The 23,833-nt window shown below is 37.5% G+C and overlaps 2 protein-coding genes across 2 annotated transcripts; both read right to left on the reverse strand.

Moving 5' to 3' along the window:
• Positions 1-995: 995 nt before the first annotated feature.
• On the reverse strand, positions 996-3,053 carry LOC133296315 (probable pectate lyase 22). Its single transcript, XM_061495276.1, has 4 exons — positions 2,941-3,053; positions 1,791-2,537; positions 1,478-1,616; positions 996-1,229 (listed from the first exon to the last, which is right to left on the reverse strand). Exons 1-4 carry the CDS (start codon positions 3,051-3,053, stop codon positions 1,008-1,010), a joined length of 1,221 nt encoding a protein of 406 aa, XP_061351260.1. The 3' UTR covers positions 996-1,007.
• Positions 3,054-17,236: 14,183 nt separating this feature from the next.
• LOC133296317 (uncharacterized) lies at positions 17,237-17,746 on the reverse strand. The gene has a single exon (XM_061495278.1). The coding sequence runs from the start codon at positions 17,744-17,746 to the stop codon at positions 17,237-17,239; it is 510 nt and encodes a 169-aa protein (XP_061351262.1).
• Positions 17,747-23,833: the final 6,087 nt, after the last annotated feature.

Raw genomic sequence — 23,833 nt, forward strand, 5'->3', positions numbered from 1 at the left:
TTCATCTCAGTTGATTTACGTACCCATTATCTTATATTACATAAGAGGGTTTATTATTCTCATTGTATTTTCTTTTTTCTTTTCTTTATTTTTGACCCAATAGCTCTCTGCCTCGCAAGCTCCACCTTGTTGAAAGAAGAATATTTTGTCTCTGTCAAATGGAAAGTATACACAGCGCCTCTATTTAAATGATAAATAAAATTATTATTATTTTGATATATTAAGAAATTAAACATATAAACTATTACATAATTACTTATAACCCTCACCATTAGACTAATTCTAATGACTTAATAAAACCATCTTTGCCTTTTCTACTAGCAAATAGCAACATTCAAAAACATTAATATTAGGTTCCTCTCATAATTAATAAAGTACCAATTACAAAGGAGATGTCAGAAATATTTTAGTATATCAAACGGGATTCTATTCAGATTGTACCTTTTTTTGTCCGATTAGTTAACAGTTATATGGGTTGTTGAGCTTCATCGATTGCTCCAATACATTAATTATTGACACGATTGGTGGGATTTAATGATATTCTTTTACTTTTTATTAGATTTTTTATTTTGCATACGTGTCTTCATTTTCTTCACGGTCTTAGTCAACACTGTGCATTTGTGTCTGCGCATGTGTCGGTCACATGGAACGCTAGAGAGAGAGAAAGAAGGGCATGACATAAAAAGATGTAATTTTGTATTATAATAATAATAATAACATCAACTCTTCTGCACTTGTTTTTCTTTTAAAGAGTAACAGGCGGAGGTTGTAATCATGAGCAAATCAGAAAACTTAAAAAAAAAAGAAAAAGACAAGCAACAGAAAGCAAACTAAAAAACAAAAACAAAAAAAAAAAAAGGAAAAAGAGAGAAGGATTTAGAAATCCAAGGAAAAGTAAATCCAGAAGATAGAGAATGACCAAATAGGTCTTTTCATTTTTTTTGTCCCAATTTCCCTCCTTTTCTTTTGGAATATGTTTTTGTTTCCTTTTGCTTGATCAATCATTATCAGCAAGGAGAACCTTTCTTACAGTTAAGTGCACCAGCACCTATTGTTATAGAACCCACAAGGGAAGATGGTCTTGCACTTAAGCTAGAAGCCCTTGCATAACTAGAAGAGGCTCCAGCACCCGATGCAGTGAAAAATGCACCATTTACCAACAAGTCCCCTTCTGACCTCCAATTCCAGCTCTTCCATTCACTCTCTGGCGCATCTTCATGCTTTGTCACCTACACCCATTATTTTCCACACTTTTATTTAACCATACCATTTATGCATATATTCTTGATTATTTTACGAAATATATTAAATAAACCAACAACCACATAAATCAATTAATAAAAGATTATTCTACTTAATTAATATTCTCAAGTTCGAATATATCCTAACATAATTATTAATTATATTAAAAATTAGGTAGAAAAAGCTTTGTCCGATCAAAAAAATTGAATATAAAAAACTATATAAAAATAATCACCTCTTTGCTAAATCTGTCATCGGGTGCAACAAATCTATTTCCTTGACAGTTGATAGTTGGGCTAGCACTTCCCCCAATGGCATACATTTCCCAGTGAGTGTAGTCATTATTCACCACATGGAAATATCCAAGCCTACACCTGCAAATATCATAAATATATATTCATATATTTTTTTTTTCAAACTTAACCAATATTGGTCCCACAAAGGAAAAGGTAATTAAGAGAATTGACAAAGCAACACATTCAATTCCCACAAAGGAAGAGACGTGTAATAATACTAATATTAAAATATTCATATATTTTTTTTTTTACCTTGGCATCCTTTGAACGAGGCCTTCACCAAAGTGATTGAAAGCAATAGTGACTTGCATGTTCTTGTCTTGAGTGTAGGAGTCACTATGACCCAACAACATAACCTTATCATGGTGTGTCATGTAATTGTTGGATATGGTAATAGCGGTGGACCCATGAATGGCATCGATTAAACCATCGTTGCAATTGGACAAGGAACAATGATCAACCCATACATGACTTGCTCCAAAGATGGACACACCATCACCGTCCGATATGGTTCTCCACCCGTAGTGCCGTGGGGAGTCCCTCACCATAGTATTCCCACCTTGCTTGCAATCATGTATGTGTATTCCGTGGATGATAACATTGGTCACGTACTGTATTGTAATGCATGGACCACCAGCAATGTGCACGCTCGCGCCTCTACCATCAATGGTCTTGAAGGAGTTCATGATGAGCTCTTCCTTTAACTGAATCACCATGTCTCTGGCGAAGATGATCCATAATGGTTCATCTTGGATCACCGCGTCACGGAGTGTCCCCGGTTTTGGGTTCACCGGATCATCATCGCCGGCATCGTCCACCACGTAAATCTTACCATCCCTTCCACCAATGGCGTTTTTCCCAAACCCAATTGCACAATCTGCTAGCCTTTGCCTGTTGTTCTCCCAATTTGTGTCACACCTCCAACAATCATCAATGGGGTTGCCACTCCCACATGAAAGGTACCCCAAGTTCCTCCTAGCTAAAGAGGCATTGATTTTCCTACACCAAAAAAATAAAAATTAATGTAGACCAATATTTTGGTGTTCAGATACAAATCAATAATTATTTCCTTCCTATCATTTATCTAAACGCATTCTTTTCTGATAGTTCATTTGTATCAAGATATATGGTTGATGTTGGAGATATCAACATTCTGCCTTGACAAAATTCAATATGAGATTGAAATTATATCGAATCATGATGCTTGGACCGATAATGGTAAGTATAAAAAGTTGCGTCGTGACTAAAATATATAATTTTTGACTTAGTAATAAGTGATATGAAATTATCTATGAACTCACATAGTAATGGGTAGCATATAACACATTATATATTAAATAATGCATGTGTAATATAAGTGTGTAAGATATATATATAAAAGATGTGGAGCAAGTGATTTTACCTGTTTACCTCTTGTACTACCAATTCAGGATTTTGAATTGGTGAAGAGGAAATGAGGGTTGGAATGAGAAGAGAGAAGAGCAAGAAAATCAAAGAGAGTGAAGTGCTTGTCATGTTGGTTTCTCTTTCCTAAGTGAGAGAGAAAGGAGAGAGGTGAGAAGTAACGTACGAAGGAGGGAGTGTATATAAAGAGATTAAAGCCGGGCTAAATGGCGTGATTAAACTAAACATATGGGACCCACGTGCTTCCTGATTTCTGGTTTCACGGGGTGCCTATTGGGTAGTTTTGGCCGTTAAGCGAGCCCTAAATGATGGTGCAAGAACAAAAACAGTCAAACAAAAAAACTCAATAAAAAAAAAAAGGGATACAGTAAAACCATGTTACCTTGTTTAACTATAAAGTAAAGTGATGTTTGGTTACATACACTTGAGAGTAGAAATTAAATTAGACTAACGTAAAGTTATGCACATAATTCTACAACTGCTTTCAGAGGGTAGTTAATTAGGTTTTACCTACCATATTAATTAAGATGAAGATGGAATTGATTATATATTACAGCTATGAAAGCACCGACACTTCGACATTTTCCGACACTCCAATATTCGTTGCAAAGACTCAAAAAATGTTCAAAGGTTACGTTGCGTTGCATTTTGAGTTCGAACTATTAGATTCATTGGATTATGATTACTATTTTATTGAGTTTAATATAAACATTTTGGATATCTTATGTTTTTTCGCAAAATTGATGGGTATTATAAGTTTAGCTTTATTTTTTTGTTAAATTATTAAATATTAAATATAATATACACTATATAAATTAAAAATATTACATAATATCAAAACGTGTCCTAACGTGTCAGAATTTAATATTTTTTAAAATTAACGTGTCGGAGTGTTATATCCCGTGTTTGTGTCGGTGTCGGTGCAACATAGTATTACAGCACATGGGGGAACTCCTTAGGAATCCAAATAACCACGAATTTAACATAGTTCCTTTCTTCCCTTGCTGCATTAATATTCTTGCTTAATCGTTGAGAATATTGAAATTAAGCAGGAATCACGCAACGAGTAAATTTGAAGCAAATTCTTTATATTTTGACTTCGATTGAGAAAAACGGTCGGTTGAGATTGATAGAAATATGAAAGTTTTTTTTTTTTTTTTGGTACAGAGAAATGAAAGCTTTACCCGGTGGAAAATATTGACTTATTTGCTCTAATGGGTCCGTATCTCTTGCTTTAATTCAAGATGGCATCTTGGAAAATCCTTCCACATCCTTCGAGTTTAACTGTCATTTGGATATAAGAGATTAGAGAATCAGTATGCAACAATAAAATGTAGCAAAGTAAAATGAAAAGCGCTTAATTAATTTAATAAAAAAAGGAATTAATGGAAGACAATTTAATTTACCAAATATTATATATATGTTTTTTGTTTTCTCGTGTTGCAAGTCAAATTTTTCCTGAAAGTACTTTTTTCTTCGGTTAATACTAATACAACTGATCGATAGGTATTTTTTTTAACAAAGATGGCGCCTTCAGAATTGGATTAATGTAAATTTGAAAAAAGAAATGGACAATGTTATGATGTTACGACGAGAACATGCACCGACACCAATGAGCTTTAATCAAGACGTGGAAAACACCCCATGGCTTTTTGTCTGTTATTGGATATTTCATTTCATCTTCTCCACCATGCATGCCTGCTGTTAAGCATTTAGGGTAATAGAGTGGTTCTCCCATAAAGAAAAAACAACACTATTTAAAGTGCTTCAACTTTAGTGATCGTAGGAATCTATATTGCTAACAAGATAGGGACGCCTAAAATGACACAAATAGAGAAAAATTTATCTCTTGCTAGATTATTGTTTGCTCGATCAATGATATTCTGGATTTCATGGGGTCCCCAAACACTTGCTTTACTTGTGTGTCAAGCGAAAACAATTGCGGTTACTTGTTATTCATGCTCGTACGTAGAAATACAAATAAAATAACTTTAAAACGTAGATCTCATGCGCAATTGAACCTGTTGCAAAAAGTTGAAATTAATAATTAATGTAACATTATCACCACCAATTATGTTACTAATTAACTCAGTTTATTATCAATATTTGTATCTAGGAATATTTTTGCAAGCTCGATTTATTTGACGTTAGTGTTGGAATTTGTATAGAGATACTAGGAAGAAAAGAAAAAAGGGAAGTTGAAGGAGTGTGTGTTTTAAGAAGTTTCATATTGGACAATTTGTAAGAGCTGAGAGATTTTATAAGCCTCCACCTCACACTCCTAAATTGTCCCTTGGGACACTACACTTTTGTGGAAGGGAGAGGAGCTAGGTGGCCTTTAGTCCACCACATGCGCGTGCCGCACTCCGGCCGGTTCAATTCATGTGTGTGAAATAAAAATACCCTAGTCCGAAATTATTTTATTAACTTTTTGTCCAAAATACATCTGTCCTTATCCGTTACTTCCCTCCAGATTCTTCAACCCATGACGTTTTGAACCAAATCGGTTCTTATCTTTTGGTTCAAACTGACGCGTTCATTCATATTGGACCAAACCGATCATCGGTTGTACCCTGACCCCTTCAAAAAATTTATCCAGTTTTCTGCACTGTTATTCTGCCAGATTTTTTCCTTCATCCAGTTTTTGCATACTTCCTTCCATTCTCCAGTGTAATCCTTTTGGCATCTTGTTGTGTTCGTTCAGGCTGTTGACTGTTAGTGCCACTTATCTTCAGACGCAATCCGTTCTATCTTGGGAGACAAGTGTCCATCAACCTTCGGCATCAGTGATGGGGCAAATTGTCTTAAGGAGACACTTTCTGTGGGCTCATATTTCTTACACTATCCTGCATGCATTGATCATTCTGTTCCATTACCTGGCATACTGTAAGTCTAAGTCTGTTCTAATTTCCTTATTGGACTATGTTTGATAATTATGATTATTAATCTCATCTGTTATATACATGAGTTCAAATCTCTTAGTGATAATATCACCCACTGTCTTCTGCGTACTTAACAGTTAGTGCTAAGTTTTGACTCGTTAATATATAACATAGAAACTTATATAATCTTTTTTCGCACTAGAACAAGTTAATTTTTCACGTTTTTTTATTGGATATAAAATATTCACGACTGACAAATTCGTGTATCGATTTTTCTAATAATTTCAAATGTTAATTTGTAATAAAAATAAGGATCAGCACAGAAGATGGAGCGTTTGGTACAAGATATTTTTCAGGATTTTTGAAAAATTAAATTTTTTTAAATTTTTAATTTTCAGATATTATCGTAAACTGAACGTAAAAATAATATTTCTGAAAAACGAGATTTACGTATAAAATAAATTCTCCTCCGCCAAAAATCATATTCATTGAATGTAAACGTATTTGGCGGGTGGCGTTCTGCCCGTTTGAAAACGTCACGATCTTTCAATTAGAGTTGAGTGCATCGGAGGAAATGTGCATGTAAGAAATATTGATGCTCAAATTAGTACAAGTACATTGAAAGTTAAGAGTTGAGTTTTAAGAGGATGATACTATTATGCATTGAAATCCTTAGCTTTTAGAATGGGAATATGTGTGACGAATTTTTTCTCCTTATAGTTATCATAAATGGAAAATTTTCATTATAGCTGTCATATATTACAAGTTATGCCTGTTTTAATAATAACGTATGTAGGGCACCTCTGTTGTCTGGTTATGTAGATAAATAAATAACTAAGTAAATAACTTGAGTGGTGAATTAGGCAAACTAAATAGTTTTTGCGTAACTAATAAAAAAGGAATTATAGGACTACTATATTAAGTTATATTCTTCTTAATACGATCTAAATTCATACATGTTATACCTTAAGAGCACCTTTTTTAGATGCATATTAAATTATTTTCAATGAATTTTTTAATTAAACATTATGAAGCTATTGAAAATTTGTACATTCATTTAATGAAAATTTAATTTATGCGCAGGTTGGTTTATTTTGGCAGAGCAAGTAGCTTCACATATTCGAATGTAAATAATATATATAGGCATTTGAACCACCCTCCAAAAAAAAAAAAAAAAACAGCCATTGAGAAATGATTATTATTATTATTACGAAAGCTTTTTCATGAATGACTCATTGTACTTGATTTGTTTACCTAAAACATTCAATTATTAGATTTTAACTGATAAACCGCCTGATTGTTGAGTCACGTCAATAATGTTTAAGACAATTATTTTAATTAGTATAATAATTTGACTCAGGCAGTAAATAATATTTTTGTGAATCCATTAATTATGATAATATATATTTTTTTAACTGAATTTGAAATGTAAATTGGTTTATATAAGAACCCGCACAGTTAATTTAAAAAATTAATTAAGTAAATATGAGAATTATGAAATAATTTCATAATTGACCTTAATAATTATGAGAAGGCTTAAATAATTATAGTAAGTGATTAAGAATGCTGAAAGTCACTTTTTTGACGAAAAGTGCAGATATCGGTTCTGCTCCATGGTATAAATGCGTACCGATGAAGTATCCCGGAAAATTATAAAAAGTATGTATGTCACTAGAAAAATATATAGGACTGACATAACAAGTTTCAAGTCAAAATAATGAGAACTGGTGCCAGAACTGATAGTAGCTAAGTAAAAGCGTGTACCGAAAAGGTGCTACAAAAAATAAAATAAAAATATAAAAAATCTTAGAAAAATGAGTAGGTTCAGAATCCTAAATTTGGGATTAAAATGCTAAGCGTAGCTATTTGCGCTAATACAGTGCGATTAACTTTTAACCGCCTATATATATTAAATGGCAGAGATTTTTGGGGCATTATTCAGCCTCCTACGTGCCTCCATTCTGAGTGTCACAGTCTCATACTTGACACCTTCCTTCCTTGAGAGAAAACCCAACAAAACTCCTCCTTTCTTGTGGATTCCCTTATCCTTTGATGAGCAAACAGTTGGGTGTGTGATTGAGAGAATTAAGGGTACTTCTTACTGAATTGGGGTTGCTGTGAGAGGGATTGTTGTTGCTGCCTCTGAGTTTGGTGAGTGTGTGCACCTTTGGCTTGGCATTTGTGGTGCCAAGAAGTCATCTTTTGTGCAAAGAACCAACCTTTTGTGTGCCATTTTCGTTTTCCTTGCAAGTCAGAACTTGAGGAGCTGTTGTGAGAGCTCCAAGAGCCATTGTTGCTCTGTTTTAAGCTTGGGTAAGCTTCATCACCTTGATCATGAGTTTTAATGGTTAAAAGTGGAGTCTTAGCATGTTTAATGAGTTGTTTAAGTAACCAACCAGTATATGAACTTAAATGGGCTTAAAGATGCATGTTTTAACGTTTAGATGTGTTAAAAATGGAACCTTGGAAGTGATATCTCGCGAAATGAAGAAACTGCATTCTGTCGGAAAATATCTGGATATTGATATCCGGATATGGCCTCGACATATATCCGGATATTCTGGATTTTCGAGAACAGTAACAGTACTGTTCATACAGAATGCTATTTTGGGTTTGTGGACCCATGATTAGTTAATGTGGACTTCTGTAATAAATAACCTAAGTCAGAATCTAAGTGATTAAGGGCTTATGGCTTTCTGAGAAGCCTAAAGACATGAAAGAAACGTAAAGGAAATACGTTGTCTTTATCTCGTTTGCTTGTAGAGCATGTATATTGATATTATTATTGGTCCAAACAAATTGTGATTGTGTTGTGTGTGGACTTTGAGCTTGGTTGGACTCTTGGCTTAGATAGTTAGCTTGCAAGGTAAGCTTTCGTGTCCTCGGTTTAGCCATTGTTGGTTCCACCATATTCCATGGGGGGATGGTTTATATGCATGATGTGTTTTCATGTATTGTTTTATTAGAGTGCTATTGAGTTGTTAAGTGCAAATGCCTATGATATGTATGTGGTGTTCGTCTAGACGGGATTAAGTTCCTGTGGGCAAGTACTGCATGGGCGCGTACTATGTGGGTAATAGACGTATTCCTGCATTTCTCTGGCCAGTAGATTAGTTATAACACACATGACATGATTATTTGCTGCATTGCACTGGTTTTGGAACTTATACTGTTAAACTGCTTTTGGAACTTATATTGCACATGTGAGCTTGGGGTAGAAGATCCTTGAGGACCCCTTGTCTTACTGAGATTTCTGTTTAGAGATCTCACCCCACGTTTGGGGCACATATTTCATGTTCAGGTAACCCTGGGGTTGAGACCTCGGGCGGCAGGAGGCCGGAGCTGAGTTGAGGTGTTTTACTGCTGATATGACTGGCTGTTATTTTGATTTTCTGCCTTTATTATTATGATGTTGTTGTTGAGACTTGTTGGGCTTGTGCCTTATTTGGTGAGCATGGGGATTGCCCATGCCACATTGACTTGACCTTATGCTTTTAGATTCGAGTTGAATTAATGTATCAGGATTATGCATGGACTACGTGTTGTAGATCCGTGACTTAGATACTCACTTATTTATATATTGAGATTATTCTGTGTAGCTAATTGTCTATTTGCAATTTACATATAGACAATACTTTGAATGTGATTAAGAAATCAGCTTGGTAATTGATAATGACGTCATAATTGAAAAGAAAAAGTTATTCCGCATATTTAATTAAGCGTGGCTTAATACAATGAAATGTTAACAAACCGGGTATACACGGGGTGTTACATTTTATGGTATCAGAGCCGGCCTCTCTTCCAGTACGGTGTGGTTCGAGGACGAACCAGGCGGAAGCTGGTAGACATGTATCATCCCAAGAGCTGGCAAGGGCAGGGAGTGATCGCCGGTGCATAAGGGCACAGACAATGAGCGGGTCATGCCAAATCTTGCAGCTTGGGGGTTCATGAATGAATCAAATTAACACCCGAAAGAGAGGGATTCCAGAGATTGTGCTAGTATGGGACGATACAGTTGAGAATAGCTTATAAGAATTAATTGATACTACTTATACTAACAATATGCATCTACTTCTCGGTAGCCTGGAACGGAAGAATTCCACAATTAAGCGTGCTTGACTTGGGGCAATTCTGGGATGGGTGACCTCTTGGGAAGTTTTCCCAGGAAGTGTGCGAGTGAGGGAAAAGCACACTGAAACGTCTCATGTTAGTATATGGGGATAGTCATTGATTCTTGAAGTGGCCAGTGTTACAGTTTAAATATGCATAACCTATTCAAACACCTCTTAATCATAATAAAAAATAATGCAATAAATTTTTTTGATGAGTTTGTTAATCAATATTTAAAATTAACTCTAAAGTTAATAATAGGTTCCAATAGAGGTCATTCAAGTTTTTTTTTCTATGAGAAATAATTAACATATGTAAAGTTTGAAAACTTTCTCAAAAATTTATTACAATATCCTTAAAAAAATTACTTTATTTGTAAAAAGCTACCCTAATTACCTCTTTGGAGCGAGTAGGCTCCTCCAGTATCCCCCCGCAAGTTTTGACTCTTTAAGCCGGCTACATGACTAATCTGGAGTGTGAGGCGGGTCAGGAAAAAAAAATTTAAGCCCCTCCCAAAAGTGGCATGTGGGGATCGAACCGAAGTCATTTCATTTTCACTACTCAACTCTCATGCACCAACTAAACTATCACTATTTGATAAACAAGTTGAAATTTAAATTTGATCTTTCATAACCTGCTCTTGTTATTGTTAATTAGTTTTTCTAATATCAGTTCAAACAAGCACTAAATCAAAAGCCAACAATTATTAAGAAGACTTATTCATTAAATATAATGTGAATATCTATAATTCTTATTTCTTGCCAAATTTCCATAAATGTATGTAAGATTTGTTTATTTTTTTTAACATATATGTTTAGCATTTGATTCTCACACTTAGAGTGCTTATTTATAATCTAACTTCAAATTGAAAAGTTAGGAGGGTAACGTTGTATAATTATAATAGAAAATAAAAATCTCTGAAATTCATATAATGAATAGGAAAAAGTAATTGGATATTATGTATATTCATAAAAAGATTATGTAAGAAGCTAAATTGTTTATTTTTAAAAAGGGAAAAGAGTGTGTCATTTTAAATGACACATCTTGTGTCCTTTCCAATGTTGTTAAAATCGAGATCTTAAGTAAAATCGGAAGAGGATTAAAAAATCGTAAAACGTAAAATTATAATGTAAAGAAATCGTAAAAAATCGTAAAAGCGTTTGGAATATTAGTAAAATCATTTTGATGAAAAAAAATCGTAAAAACGTAAAATCGTAGTGATAAATCAAGATTTTAACAGCAATGGTCCTTTCACTCTCACAAAGAGGTGGGACTCACACCTTTAAAATTTTTGCCACCCACACTCTCTCTCATTATCTATTTCTTTCTAACTTAAAATGACATAATTTTGTGTCCTTCAAAATGATACACATTTTCTTTTTTGAAAATTAAATAGAATTATAATTTGGAAGATATATTTTACAAAAATAGAAAATCGTTTAAGAAAAGTTAACAAACTAATTCAACATTAAGGTAGAAAGACTAAGGGCATGGAGAGAGAAAACACAAGTGTATGTTTGGTAAAGCTTAACATTTAAATAATAATAATTTTTTAAAATTTCTTTTAGTAAGAATTTGTTTTAAATTATTTTAAAATTTTAATACAAAATAAGTTAAACTAAACATAAGTTGGAAAGTATTAATCAATTTGCAGAGAAATCGCAATCATATAAAGAGTTTCGATTGCAAAGTATTTAATATTTAAATTATGAAAACAATCCTACTAAAAAAATGTATGTATAAAAACAAGGATATGGTTGGAGCTAAGCAAATCCAGAAGTCGAGCGACTAAAATAAAATCCAAGAGAGATAACAGACAATGATATGAATGAATTCCGTCTAAGGAACTGAAAATCTTCCACACTTGAATTTGACAAATGATGTGTTATGCCAAGCTCATTTATTAGTATTTATTTTAATTTAGTTTTTTATGTCTTAATAGTATTAAATAAATAGACCAAAAAAACTGGTGACAGAAGCACATGCTTTCTACTCAAAAATAAGACTTCTTAGGCCCAACAACATATCCCTCTTTTCCGTTCTCATTATTCTTTGATTATTTTTGCTAATATTAAATTTCCCGAACCGCAAACTTCGCCGGAATTTCACAGTAAAAAACAAGAATACAATATTCCATTCTGCTATGGTACAATTGCAACCTATTACTCTTAGACAGCACGACACTGTTACCCAGCCACTTCTAGAAAGCATTTTTAAAAAAGCTTATTCAAAAACACTGTTATACTCGTTATTAATAATCTATTTTCGTATGGAAGTATTACTGAAAACTTTACTAAATCATGTTACATGATCAAACTTTACTAAAAATTTTGTTAAGAAAATAAACAATAAAAACGAATAATTGATCAAAATGGTTGATTTGTTTAAAATATTGGATATAGTTCATATTTCGTATATATTCAGACGACAATTAATTTTTAGAATTTTTAAATCTATTTATATTTTCTTATAAACAGAGTGATTTGTAACGAGTAAGATGAGTATAATATAATAAAACATTGCTAGATGTAGCTCACGTTAAATGAATCAAAATAAATCTCTGTTTTCATTTTTTTTCTTTCCTTCTCTATTTTCTATTTTGCGATCATACATGTGATTGTTTTAGTTATAGTGTGGGGGAAATCAAACTTATCCAAAAGATATTTGTGGAAAAACGTGAAGCTCTTTGTTAAGCAGTTAAGACAGGGTTCAAATAAAAGCACAGCCATGTTAGTTGAAGAGAGATGGTTTGGGAGAGGGGCTCTCTCTTGTTTGTGACAAATACTTGGCAACCTCCACAAATTCTCAAACACCCGGTTCTCATTGCTCCTTCCCATGTTGAAATGCAAGAGCTAAATAGCACATGTTTCCCATCAAGCCCCTCATTTTCAATTTCTTCATTATTTTCTTCAGAATTTCATATAATTATTGTCTAATTAATGGGTTACGACTTAAGCATCTCCTCAAACTTTATATTTATGCTTAAATTGAAGTTACACCTTCTAAAGTAGTCAATTTGTTTGGTACATTTAGTTGAACATAACATGCATTTTCTGGTAGGATATTTGCATTGAAGATAAAATTAAATTTTTACTTGGCTATTTAATTTAGAAGATTAGTTATCTGTCACTTGTCATTAGAAGAATATGAAGCTCTTAAATTTTTGCAGCCTGAGGAGAAATTATATACTTCATTGTAGAGGAAGGATGGGTTTAGTTAGGACCCAAATGGACCATCATGATCATTTGTAAAAACGTTGAATATTAGGTTTAACAAACATCATTTATTGTGTGAAATAATTAGAGTAGAAAGGCATTTGAATATTTGAATAGTGCCAATGGTAGACAAAAAGAGCCACGACCAACAATTTACATCCACATTAGTAGGAAGGGTACCAAATGAGGCCCCTCACGTTAATTCGTTAGCAAAAGGCTTCGAAAGTATTGTTCCCCTCAACTTCCCCATACATCATATGGGTGGTATTTTGTGAAACAGTGACCAAAATATCACTGTTCACTAAATTTTTTACCTAAATGCCACACGAACAATGTTATTTTCCAATATACCACGCGGGCAAGTTCGCTACAGTGCTCAACGAACTTCGTTTGCTGATCTGTCATCTTTGTGGTGGCCACCTGGTTCGTTACTAGGAGTAGCAAACTAGGTGGTCAAAAATATCAGTATGCTCTGAGTATTGTCAGGACAAGTGGCAGCATAGAGAAGTTCGCTATTGGACACAACAAACTACGTGCAATGGTCAGGAAAAAAATAGCCGTTAAGATGGACAAGTTCGCTAGATTATATAGCGAACTATGTCCAAAATGATTTTGTCCCAAATTTAAAATATTTATATAGGAAATATTAACCTAGGGGCTGTTGGCGTGTGTGGGGTGATAAATGATTTGTAATTTTGCAGTATTGGGTCTTTTATGACTCTACTCTCTTTTTTTAGTACACTAAAGGGGCAAGGCCCAAAGAAAAACTACAAATTAAGAGCTTCAGAGTCCAATTAAGGACCCAGCTCAACACGAGCTACAAGCAGCATAACATAATTTTCCCTGATAGTGGAAGCCATTTTGGATAGCCTATCCGCACAAGAGTTTCCATCTCTGCCAGTATGTTGAGGTAGGGGGCCCTCATCCTTTTTACGCTCTATGGCCTGGATGGCCATTAAACAATCAATTTCAACAATTAGAAGAGTTGTTTTCCTCTCCCAAGCTACACACAAACCCGTGTAAATAGCCCAAAGCTCAGCAATGAAAGGGGAGAAAATTCCAATTTTATACATAAAACACGTTATCCACTTCCCCTTATCATCCCTAATTAGACCTCCATAGCAAGCTGGCGTCTGATTGTCTTTAACAGAGGCATCAGAATTAAGCTTCCACCATCCTAAGGCTGGAGGGCACCAGATTGTTCTCGACGCAGCATTGACGGTGATATGATACTGCTGGTGCATAGCTAGGCTAATTTTAACTTCTTTGATATACCCAGAGATCAGGAGAGAAGGATTAGTAGGCCTGATGAACGATGGATCATGAGCAGCACTGTTTCTTCACTTCCAAAGGAAGCAAATAGAGATAGCAAAAATGTCCTTCCAGTTAAAAACCTGTGCGTGGGACCATCCTCTTAACAAGTTCTTGCGCAGCCAGTCTTTCAAAGGAAGACTATTGAAATCCGAAGGTATTTTGCCAACAAACCAGAAATTCCATAGCGGTTTTGCTTTGCTGCAATCACGAAGAACATGCAAGATGTTCTCTACTTTGTTGATACAGGTAAGACAAGCCGAGGATCCTCCCCATTTGGAAGTATGCTCATTGGTAAGGATTTGGCCATGGGAAACCATCCACAAGAAAACACGTATCCTCTGAGGCCCTTTCCAATCCCTAATCAGATTCCACATTGGGTCAGGCTCCAAAGAATCAAAATTCATTCTCCTGCTGTATGTTACCTTGACTATGTTCTTGTTATTAGTAGTGAAGTTCCAAGTTAAATAGTCCTCCCCTCTATCATCCGCAGGAGGAAGAGTAGCACTTATAGCTTGCACAGCCTCACTGTTAACATACATGTGTATAGCATCATAATTCCAATTCCCAGAACTTAGATCCAACATATCAGTAACCTTGGCTTCCATATCCCTTCCATGAACATCCGGTAACATGTACTCCAAGAGAGGATTTTCAAGATTAGTCCATCTATCCTGCCAAAAAAGAACATCATTGCCATTCCCAATATTCCAATTGAGATTATGAAGGAAATCCTTCCAAATCCTGCCCATTCCCTTCCACATGTTTGAATCATACTGCTTAGTGATGAGTTGTCTTCTGGTATCGGCTTTCCTTTCATATTTTCCTAATAGCACTTACACCCAAAGGGTTTCCTTGTTATTCAAAATCCTCCACACAATTTTATACAAGAAAGCTTCATTTGGATCTTTAAATTGTGGATTCCTAGACCCCCTGTATTCTTGGGTTTACACAAGTTATCCCAAGCTATAAGATGATCTTTTTTCTTCTCTCTAGTGTCTGCCCATATGAATGACATCTGGATTTGTTAAATTTCATTACAAACAGTGATCGAGAGGCTTTCATGCTGCATATGGTACACAGGAATAAAGCTCAACACTCAATTAGCTAAGGTGACCCGGCCTGCAAAGGATAGCATGTGGCTATTCCAGCTTGTCAGGCGGGCCTTTACTCGATTTAAAACATTGGTGTAGTTCTTCCTTTTTCCCCTTCCATGATACAACATAGATCCCAAGTATTTCCCCAAGGAGTTAGTAGCCTTAAAGCCACTGGCCATGGTGATAGCTTCCTTGGTGGATGGACAGGTATTCTTGGAAAAATAGATGGAAGTTTTTTCAATGCTAACAACTTGCCCAGACATATCACAGAAGCTCTTCAAATAGTCCATCATGGTCTCAAGTTGATTCATATTAGCTTCACCAAATAGGACTAAGTCATCAGCGAACATGAGATGAGATATTATAGGCCATTTCCTACCCACCTTCATAGGTTTCCAGCTTTTATTCCTGACTACTCCAGCAATAATGTGGGACAACTTGTCCATACATAGCACAAACAGGTACGGGGAGATATGATCTCCTTGACGAATTCCTCTTGAAGGGGTGAATTGGTTAGAGGCACTACCATTCCAGAGGACTTGGAATTTAGAGGAGGAGATGCAGGCCTGGATTATATTGACCAGATTAGTGGGGATACCAGCTTCCACCAACACTTTGCTAATGACAGACCAATTTAATCTATCATAGGCTTTGGCCAGGTCAATATTGATTGACATAAAGGCTTTCTTCCCCGTGAGCCTGTTCATCGAATGAGTCATTTCTTGGGAAATTATTACATTGTCGTGGATTATCCTCTCAGGGACAAAGCTGGTTTGAAACGGCGAGATCAACTTCTGCATCACAGGCTTAAGCCGATTGACCACAATCTTGGTGATAGCTGTGTAAAGAACATTGCACAGAGCAATGGGTCGCAGCTGATCTATTCTCTCAGGATTCTCCACCTTGGGGATGAGTACCAGGAGAGTCTCATTAATTTTATGAATTTCCTCTGGCTTGCGGAAGAATTCTCTTATGTCATTGCAGACTCCTTTTGCAAGGAACTCCCAGTTGCTCTGGAAGAAAATAGCAGGGTACCCATCCGGCACTGGAGCTTTATGGGTGCCCATTTGGAAGAAAGCGATCTTGATTTCAGCTGTAGAAACAGGTTTACACAGGTATTGGACCTCAGAGGTCTCAAGTTGGGGCCACTGGTGGGAGGTGTCTCTCTAGTACATTTTATGATTATCCTCATTGAAAAGATTGATATAAAAGGAGCATACCAGATTCTTGAGCTCCAGGTCTTCTCTGATCCAAAGACCCAAATCGTTCTTCAAATCCTAAATCATGTTCCTTCTTCTTCAAGCAATGGATGTCGTGTGGTAGTATTTTGTGTTACGATCAACGTCACGTATCCACACAGTCCTGGCCTTCTGGAACCATAGATGCTCTTCGAGCTCTAATGTCTTATCCAGCTCCCCTGTCAGCTCTACCTCTAATTTTTCTAGGAAAGGATTGTGTCCTTTCTCCAGATTCCTCTAAATGCCAGCCAGTCTCCTAATAATCTTCGCCTTCTTCTTGTGGATGATGCCACACGTATTGGTATTCCACTCTTTGAGCTTGGGAATTAAGCCAGCAAGATTACAATCAGTACTGTCCTCCTCTTTCCAATTCCCCTCAAGAAACTGTTTGAAGTTGGGGTGCTCAAGCCACGGCGGGAATAATCGAAAAGGACGATTTTTTCAACCAAAAATATCTTTATCTAAGCTGAGAATGATGGGACAGTGATCAGAATAAACACGAGGTATCACATGAGCAACTGCTTCATCAAAGGCCATCCTCCATTGGGCATTAGCCACAACCCTATCTAATCTTTTAAAAACTCGATCCAGGTGCTGAAACTTCGGGCCTTTCCAAGTAAAAAGAGGACCAGAATATCCCAAATCCAGAAGTTGACAGTTATCCAGAACAGAACCAAAAGTAGCACACACATTGAGGTCCACAGGGGCACCTCCTCTTTTCTCCTCTGTCGATACTATGTCATTAAAATCCCCTGCAAGCATCCAGGGCTCCTGGATCATTGCATGTTGTCTCCTGACAGTATCCCAAAGCTCCTTTCTTTTCTCCAATCTAGGATTAGCATAGATGGCCGAGAACAGGAATGGTTTCTTATTATGGAAAGTAATTCGAGTGAGAATGTATTGCTCCCCCTTCTCTACTAACTCCACACTGAAACTAGCTTGGTTCCACATAACCCAAATCCCGCCAGCAAAACCCACATACTCTTCTATAATAGAGTCAGTATAACCAAGTTTCCTTCTGATTTTGGAAGCTTTAACCCCTCACTCTGGGTTCCAACAAGATAACTAAATCACATTCATGTTTTTCATTAAAAGTATCCATAATACCTTTAAAATGTTTCTTGGCCGCTCCACGACAGTTCCAAATGAATACTTTCATTGGAGACAGTAGGTGGCTAGGGTGGAGAACTGAGCTCCACCATTTTCGGTATCCTTCCTCCCATTGTGGGGCAGTAGTGGACGACCCTCCTCTGCATGTCTCAAGGGGTTGTTGCTTCGAGATCTCTGAGCACTTAGCTCCTTCTTCACCTTTGGGGCTACATTCTCTTTCTGTGCTACTCATTTCCAAGCGCTCAAATGATTGCATGTAAAGACATTATTCAGAGCACCTTCATTATCTTCCTTTGACATATTGCTCATTATTAGCATCACTTCTTCTTCCTTGGCTTTTTGACCCTTATGCCCCTTAATTAATAATTAATTACCAAATTGCCCCTCATTCAAAACTATTTCGAAAATTTACCCTTCCCAACAAACATAACACTAATCTGCCCCTGTTTGACCGTTGACCACGAAGCCTACCCGGGTACACCATTACCTACCCGGGTAAATTTTGAAACTTTTTATCTACCCGAGTATGTAGGGGTGTACCCGGGTAGAGTTCTTGAATCTGGGAAAATGTTTGAATTATTTACCCGGGTACGTAGCAGTGTACCCGGGTAAATCGCGTCCAGAAACCCCAATATGTATGGGTTTCGGCCATTGTTGCGAGGTATAGGGTTTTTGAAACCCCAAATCTTTCTCTCTTACCCTCTCTAATCCGAAACATCACACATATTTCATCTCATCATTTCAGAAAGCTGAATCTTGGGGGGACATTGAGATTACATCTCCACACTCCCATTTTGTGCTAAAAAATCTGAACCAACCTCCAAACCCAAAACCTAGATCTAATTTTTGTGTGAAAGATGAGTTCAAGTCCAAACATGGTTCCTATAGTTGTTTACTACAATGGGAGGCATTTTGAAGGTCCGAACGGTGTCCGATTTGAAGGAAAAACAAAAATGATGAAAATCAAAGTGGGCACTACATGCAATGAACTGAAGGAGAGAATTCTTCAAAAAATGGGGTCAGAAGGCATACATTCCATCCACCGCATGATAGCCAGGTTAGAGACTGTAGTGGATATGGATACAATATACTACATTGGAAACGATATAAATGATGATGAAGATGTGGAGTTCGTAACAGATGCGTTTGTTGAATGGAAAGTATTAAAATATATTGAGATATATGTTGAAGTTGATGTTGGACAATCTTCATCTTTACCGGTGCATACAACCACTACTGCACACTGTACCGGTCAAGAAGATACAGTTGTACGATCTTCTGCACCTCCTCAGGTAGCATGGGATGAGGATGAAGAGGATGAAGACGAGGACTATGTGGACAGCGAAGAGGAGGGAGAACCTGAAAGTGCTATTCCAGAAGGTGATTCGTCAGACACTGATGTGGACGGTAATTTTGAGGCTGACATGAGCGCCGTAAGTCTCGGTACCCCAGCCTTGTCACCACTTCATGTCGACCCAGTCAGTAGTAGTTATTAAATTTGAATATTTGCTTTAGACAATTTATTATTTGTGGTAAGTTATTAAATTTGACATGATCTTTAGATGCAGGGTCTGAGGAGCCATTCTGGAATGAAAGCGAACATTATTCATTCATTAACTGGGCGCACCCTAATGACGAGTTGGAGATCCTATATGGCGATGATGACTTGCACGGAGGTTGGAAGTTAGGAGATCCGTTATTTGTGCAACAAGAATTTGGGTCCAAACCAGAATTGCAACATGCTGTGAAGATACATTGTATGAAGGGGCGCAGGACAGCCATAGTTGAAAAAAGCGACGAGTCAAGATTTGTTATGAAGTGTAAAAACCATGCTGACGGTTGTCCCTGGTATATGAGGGCAATTAAGCCGAAGAAGGGAGCTAACTGGGTGGTCCGTAATTGGGGTCAAGGTCACACATGCCTAAATCAAGGCCTAGCACAGGATCATAGACAGTTGGATTCAAATGTCATTTGTGCGGCTATAATGAGTATGTATTCTACTGTTTATTTAATGATTCAGATTAATTGAGAATATGGTAAAGTTAATTTTTTTTTTCCAGATATGTTAAAGGAAGATCCATCCACAAGACCAGCTCTGATACAGGAGAGGATACAGGGAACATATTGATACAACATAACGTACAGGAAGGCCTGGAAGGCAAAAATGAAGGCCATCGTTAAGTTGTTTGGTGACTGGGAGAAATCGTACGCATTCTTGCCAAATTGGCTAAAGTATATGACGGAGGTGAATGTGGGTTCTGTGTTCAAACTTGATACAAATCAATGTTTTGATGAACGTCGGGTTTATACAGACAGGGCCGTATTTCAAAGGGTTTTTTGGACATTTCACCAATGCATTGAAGCATTCAAACACTGCAAGCCTATAATTCAAATTGACGGCACTCATCTGTATGGGAAGTACAGAGGTACTCTATTGATTGCAACATCTCAGGATGGAGATGGATTTCTGCTCCCTATTGCCTTTGCTGTTGTTCCTCCAGGTGAGTAAATAATTTTGCTTTGGGGTATGTGAAAGCATGTGACCCTTCTTTGCCACTTCATACTGTAAATATTTTCTGAGCTCATCCCTATTGACTTTGTTGTTGTTCCTCCAGGTGAGAGGTTGGATGATTGGTCCTGGTTTCTTAGCCTTTTACGTTTTCATGTCACACACAGGCATGGTATTTGTCTAATATCCGATCGTCATCGAAGCATCATAAGGGCGGTGAAAGACCACGGAGGGTGGCAGCCTCCATATGCTTATCATGTATTTTGTCTACGTCACATCGGAAGCAACTTCAATACCCGTTTTAGGAATGTGGAATTGAAGAAAACGTTGATGAAATTAGGTAATGTACGGTATAATTACTCACATTTTCAACCATTTGAAGAAAACGTTGATGAAATTCACTAACTAATGCATATGTCATGGTTTTTTGCAGGGTACACATGTTCAAAGATAAATTTCGACATTAGGTACAAGGAATTTATCGAGAACAATCCTGAAGTTGCTTCATGGTTGGATGCGATTCCGAAAGAGCAATGGTGCAGGTCGTATGATGAGACAGGACGTAGGTTTGGTCATATGACAACTAACCTATCTGAGTGTGTGAATAAGGTGCTTCGTGGAGCACGAAATCTGCCTATATCTGCATTGGTCAAGATGACATTCAGTAGACTCGTTGAGTATTTCGTCAAGAGACGTGAAGGGATTGAAAAAGATATCTCACAAGATTGGATAATTTCAAAGAAGGTTGAGGCAGCGTTGCAAAAAAATGATGAATTGGCTGGCACTTATCGTGTGAGGATATATGATAGTGACCTGTTATTGTTTGAGGTTGAGGATGCCTACAATCAATCTACACACGAGGTCGGTGACATCATGAGAGTGGACTTAATCAATCGTACATGTCAGTGTGGTAGGTTTACAGCAAGGAGGTATCCCTGCAGTCATGTATTAGCAGTTTGCAAGGTGGCCAAGCTAAACCATTATGATTATGTGGATCATGTTTTCAAAATTCCAACCATTGCTAAAGTATATGCTGCACACTGGTTTCCTATTGGCAATGAATTGTTGATTCCATCCGTTGTTGGGCCTACTGTAATTCCGGATGCTCAGTTGGTACGTGCAAAAGGAAGACCAAAGTCTTCAAGGATTCAGAATGAGATGGATTGGGTTGAGTCTCAACCCTCTAGCAGTCAGAGCAGATGTAAGCATTGCAAGCAAGTTGGACATAACATTCGTACATGTCCACTGAGTATGGGCACCCTCGCCAATTAAACCCTCCAAGCGTGAAACCCTTGTGTCCAACCGTGCAACCCTTGTGTCCATCTGGTTTCGCCACTTGCTCGTGCTCTGTCTATATCCTCTAAAGTCAGTAGTCAGATCATATAAGGATGCCATGACATGATCAAGTGTCCATCCACCCTCAGGAGGAGCTGGTGGTCGCCGACTGCGGGTGGGACGTGTCGGTCTGACATCAACCTCAGCAACGCCATCATCATCGTCATCATCATCAAGGCCTACATCATAAACCATGAAAAACAAACTTCAATACCACATTAAAAATTAAACAACACAAAATTGCATAAACTCATAAAGACCAACACATCACCTGCAGGTGCATCCTCCATCTCAGCATCGTGGTGGAATGGGATCTCAGGTGGTTCTGGTGCCTTCTTCCACGTCCAGATACCCGCTCTGTTCGGTAGGATCCCACACTGCTTCAGGAGCCTCTCACCAAATATAGCATTCCAGCCTCTGGCGGTCTTCAAGGTCTCTGTTGCCATAGGCACTCCAAATCTATGCAGAATCTTCTGCACCAGAAATGCAAAAGGCAATTCAGCCTTCTTTGACTTGGCTGCCTTCCACATCAGTATGCATATGTAATGCCTCCAGTTCACCTGCTGACTGTGAAGGAGGGCCCACAGGATGACAAAGTCCCCTTCCAGCACCTTTGAGTGATTATGCGGGCGCTGGAAAATAATATGTGTCACCACATAATGAAGAATGCGAGCAGAAACTGACAAGTTGCTAACAGGATAATGAGCAAAATGACCGGGCTCAGCGTCTGCCCTCCTAGTCTCTGTAACAATGGTCTCCCGGTTATAATCACCAAATATATGATGGCTGTCTCCATCATATAGTGCTGCTCCTGTGACACCATCAAAATCGAACCCCAGTAGCTCCGTCCAGATAGGAGCAGTCATTATGATATCAATCCCGCAGACACAGGAAGTCAGCTCGCCTTGCGAGTAGCCAAGGTTCTGGTAGAAGGCTCTTACCATAACCTCCGAGTATGGGCACCGCATCTCCGCCAGGTGAAGTAAATGTGTCTGCTCAAGAAGCGGCACGATGTCAAAACGCTCTAGGTTGAAGAATGCCGAATCCAGTGATTTCGGTTCGCAGATCTTCCGGGTCATGAAAAACTTCACGAACTTCTCGTGTGAAGGAATGTCATCCTCAAACAAATATCCGAACGTCAAGTCCGGAGCCTGACTCGAAGCAGCCTGGGGCTGAGAGGATGACGACCCATCGTGACGACTCTTGGTTCTTCTCTCGGAATGGGTCACTGGCAGCTTTGAAACGCGTCGAGAGGTCATTGTGTCACACTATTAAACTGAAAAAATAACCAAAATCAGAAATTAGATACATGTTAGGGTTAGGGTTAGGGTTAGGGTTAGGGTTAGGGTTAGGGTTAGGGTTAGACAAATTGATAAAATAATTCGGACAGAATCAAATGATATAAACGAAAATACAATGAATCAGAACAGAAATCATAACATAATTGAAAAAACTGAAAAAAAAATTCACCTTTGATCGATTTCAATCGGTAGAAGGCAGAGAGGTTGCAAGGTCCGCGAATGATGATCACAAACAAGACGAATTAGTGCAAGATTCTGCCTGAAATCGCTCAAGATGACACTCCTCCAGCAGCTCTACTCGGGTACCCCTTTTGTGGGTTTTCGAAATGGGGCTGCTGGGGTATTTTAAAACCCTACCGTCGATGTTTACCCGGGTACACTGCTCCGTACCCGGGTAAATAATTCAAACATTTTCCCAGATTCAAGAACTCTACCCGGGTACACCCCTACATACTCGGGTAGATAAAAAGTTTCAAAATTTACCCGGGTAGGTAATGGTGTACCCGGGTAGGCTTCGCGGTCAACGGTCAAACAGGGGCAGATTGGTGTTATGTTTGTTGGGAAGGGTAAATTTTCGAAATAGTTTTGAATGAGGGGCAATTTGGTAATTAATTATTAATTAAGGGGCATAAGGGTCAAAAAGCCCTTCTTCCTTCCGTTTCATTCTTTCCTTCTGATTTACTTCATCTGCACTTTTTTCCTGAACCGTACCCCTTGCGAATCGTTCCTTCAAAGGGCTTTTGCCACTGATTTGGGCTTTGGGCCCGAAGGCCCATTTTGGGA

The sequence above is a fragment of the Gastrolobium bilobum genome, unplaced genomic scaffold (assembly GCF_033153095.1).
Source record: "Gastrolobium bilobum isolate Gb01-03AN ecotype WA unplaced genomic scaffold, APGP_CSIRO_Gbil_v1 utg2008, whole genome shotgun sequence".
Lineage (NCBI taxonomy): Eukaryota > Viridiplantae > Streptophyta > Magnoliopsida > Fabales > Fabaceae > Gastrolobium > Gastrolobium bilobum.

Bases quoted from the DNA above. Each gene is read 5' to 3' on its own strand.
- LOC133296315 (XM_061495276.1), bottom strand. From the start codon at position 3,053: ATGACAAGCACTTCACTCTCTTTGATTTTCTTGCTCTTCTCTCTTCTC. The intron at 2,538-2,940 runs GTAAAATCACTT...TTTTTGGTGTAG, and splicing joins GTAGTACAAGAGGTAAACAG to GAAAATCAATGCCTCTTTAG. The intron at 1,230-1,477 runs GTGATTATTTTT...TAATGGGTGTAG, and splicing joins ATGACAGATTTAGCAAAGAG to GTGACAAAGCATGAAGATGC.
- LOC133296317 (XM_061495278.1), bottom strand. From the start codon at position 17,746: ATGTGGAACCAAGCTAGTTTCAGTGTGGAGTTAGTAGAGAAGGGGGAG.